This window comes from Arachis hypogaea, chromosome 6 (genome assembly GCF_003086295.3).
Source record: "Arachis hypogaea cultivar Tifrunner chromosome 6, arahy.Tifrunner.gnm2.J5K5, whole genome shotgun sequence".
NCBI lineage: Eukaryota > Viridiplantae > Streptophyta > Magnoliopsida > Fabales > Fabaceae > Arachis > Arachis hypogaea.
This window is the reverse complement of record NC_092041.1, coordinates 91,578,029-91,580,471: the sequence shown is the minus strand read 5'-3', so window position 1 is coordinate 91,580,471 and position 2,443 is coordinate 91,578,029. Positions and strand designations below refer to the sequence as shown.

Genomic DNA, 2,443 nt, shown 5'->3' with positions numbered 1-2,443 from the left:
CACCTTTGCTTTTGACAACAAAGGGATCGTTGATGCCTTCCACATTAACATTAGGAGTTGACTTGCCTTGTTTGCGTGACTGCAAGCGGATAATTAACTTCACAAGTTTAGACTGGACTTCGTCAAAGTCTGCAAGATCCTTGCAAACAATATCACACAGCTTGTTGTAATTCGATGCCAATGCACCAAATCAAAACTTTAACACCCTTTCGACGTCATCATTCACGGGCATTTCTGTGCTAATAAATTCGTTCTTTACATTCTTTGTCCACCTTTTGTAGATCAACGAATCTGGAAACTCATGTATGTTTTCGAACTTCATGGCACAAAAACATGACTACAGGGAATACCACGTGATTCAAATAGCTTGCACGAGCACAAGAACAGATTCTTACCTTTATCGACTTCCACCCGTCAATCTTTGGCTGGCTCTCCAAGAGCAGTCACACTGAACTCTACCTTGTCCAAGGTTGTGCTTAGTACCTTGATGTTCAAAGCCCCTGCCCTCTGAATCTCATTACAAATTTCCTTAAAAATGTTTTGAGTGAAATAACATGATGCAGATCTTTCATATACCTCCAACGAGGTAATCATCACTGGCTATGAGCACTGAGACTTAAAGTCAGCTATTAATTCGTTGTTTCTATACTCCTTTAAGGCCCTATCCAGGTTGTGCATGAAGTCAATGAGGGTGTTCTTGCAATTAACATAAAACCTGATGAGAGAATTTATACCTTCGCACTGTGACGTCGTCCTTATATAACCGAAAAACTTATCCCGGAGGAAACAATGGGACCACATCGCACGAGTTTCGTACGTCTTTTCCATCCAGGTATTCCCAACAAGGTTGTCCTTTTCCAAAATGGCTGTCCATCTCCGATCAAAGTCTCTGTGGTCGTTGTTGTCGTATATAAGACCCTTAAAATCACGCAGGAAATTCAGATTCTTTATATTTTCACGCGCATTTCTCTGCAGATGCCATCCGCATAACCGATGGGTCGCATCAGGAAGAACATTCTTGATTGCATCTTGTATGGCAAGGTCTCCGTCAGTTATTACTACTTTAGGACTTTTTCCACCCATCACTTCAATAAAGGTTTCCAACAACCACTTATACGTCTCTATGGTTTCGTCGGATAATAAGCCGGAGCCGAAGATAACAGTCTGCCTGTGATGATTGCATCCGGAGAAAATGACCAAAGGCTTGTTGTATTTATTCTTCTTGTAGGTTGAATCAAAGGCAATAATATCTCCAAAGCAGTGATAGTCGATAATTGACTGCCCATCTGCCCAAAAAATATGCTCGAGCCTTTCGTCACTAGTGAACGTATACTTTCCAAAGAACAGCGGATCATTGTTTGACTTGCCAATCAAATAGTTTATTGCTGAATTGGCATCCCCGTTTTTAATTTTTGACTGACGATAACGATCAATGTAGTTGTACATATCTTTGCGTGTGGAGCCATCTTGACAATATCCACCCTTCTGGAACGCAATATACCCCATAATATGGCAGGTCTTGACACCAAAATTATGAAGATTTTTCACTTGGACTTTATCAGTGACAGTGAGACGACGATTGGTCGGTACCAGATGCACAAATTGGGGTGGCGTCAGATCGTGGTTGTGCGATTCCACAAAACATGATACCTTCCATCTACCACAGCCGTAGTCAAGCTTTACCCTAAGCCAAGCTGGACACTTGGTTCGCGTTAGTGACCTTGCCTCCCTTGATCTATCATCCAGATTAAGATACCTCATATTCCTCCAGCCCTCTTTGTTACAAACAAGTTGCCTACTAATGATTCTACCTTGATTATCCCTAACCACGTCGTCCTTCCTTATTATAAATCCATGCCAACAAGAATAAGCATTGTAAAATTGGCAAGCCTCATCCTCTGTTCTAAACTCCAGGCTCCAAATATCCTCCACCATTAAATCTGCTATTCTTTTTACACCACAAACTTCTTCACTCTTGATAGTAGAATCCAGCGAGTCTACATCGTTGTCTTTAGCATCATCTTCTGCATTCGGTTGATAATCGAAATCATCACCCAAATCATTATCAGAATCATTCTTCACATCATCCTCCCTTATGGACATGATTTAACCCCTGCTATAATTTTACCCAAAAATGTCAATAAACAGAGCCAATGACAGTAACTACGGGAAGCTAAACTAAGCTGCATGTAAAATTAAATGAACCAAAACCAATTAAACTAACCCAATTATTTTCGACCCCAGTATAAGGTTTTAATTTCAATTCCCCAAACCTACCCACAGCATAGAACTGGATAATGTTACTTATTTTCCAAATTCCAGAATAGCAATCCAACACCCTAAACAGAGAACCGTTTAAAAGGCATAGACTATCATCCAAATTAAACTAATCTGGATTAACAAAAAAACTTAATCGGACATAGCTTGATGACAACCAAAGTTT

The 2,443-nt window shown here is 40.3% G+C and overlaps 1 protein-coding gene across 1 annotated transcript; it reads right to left on the bottom strand.

The window, feature by feature from the left end:
* Window positions 1-600: 600 nt before the first annotated feature.
* On the bottom strand, window positions 601-2,103 carry LOC112805724 (protein FAR1-RELATED SEQUENCE 5-like). Its single transcript, XM_025848065.1, has one exon. It carries the CDS (start codon window positions 2,101-2,103, stop codon window positions 601-603), a length of 1,503 nt encoding a protein of 500 aa, XP_025703850.1.
* Between the last annotated feature and the right edge of the window lie 340 nt (window positions 2,104-2,443).

What these genes read in the sequence shown, in the direction of transcription:
- LOC112805724 (XM_025848065.1), bottom strand. Translation starts at nt 2,103, where the DNA reads ATGTCCATAAGGGAGGATGATGTGAAGAATGATTCTGATAATGATTTG.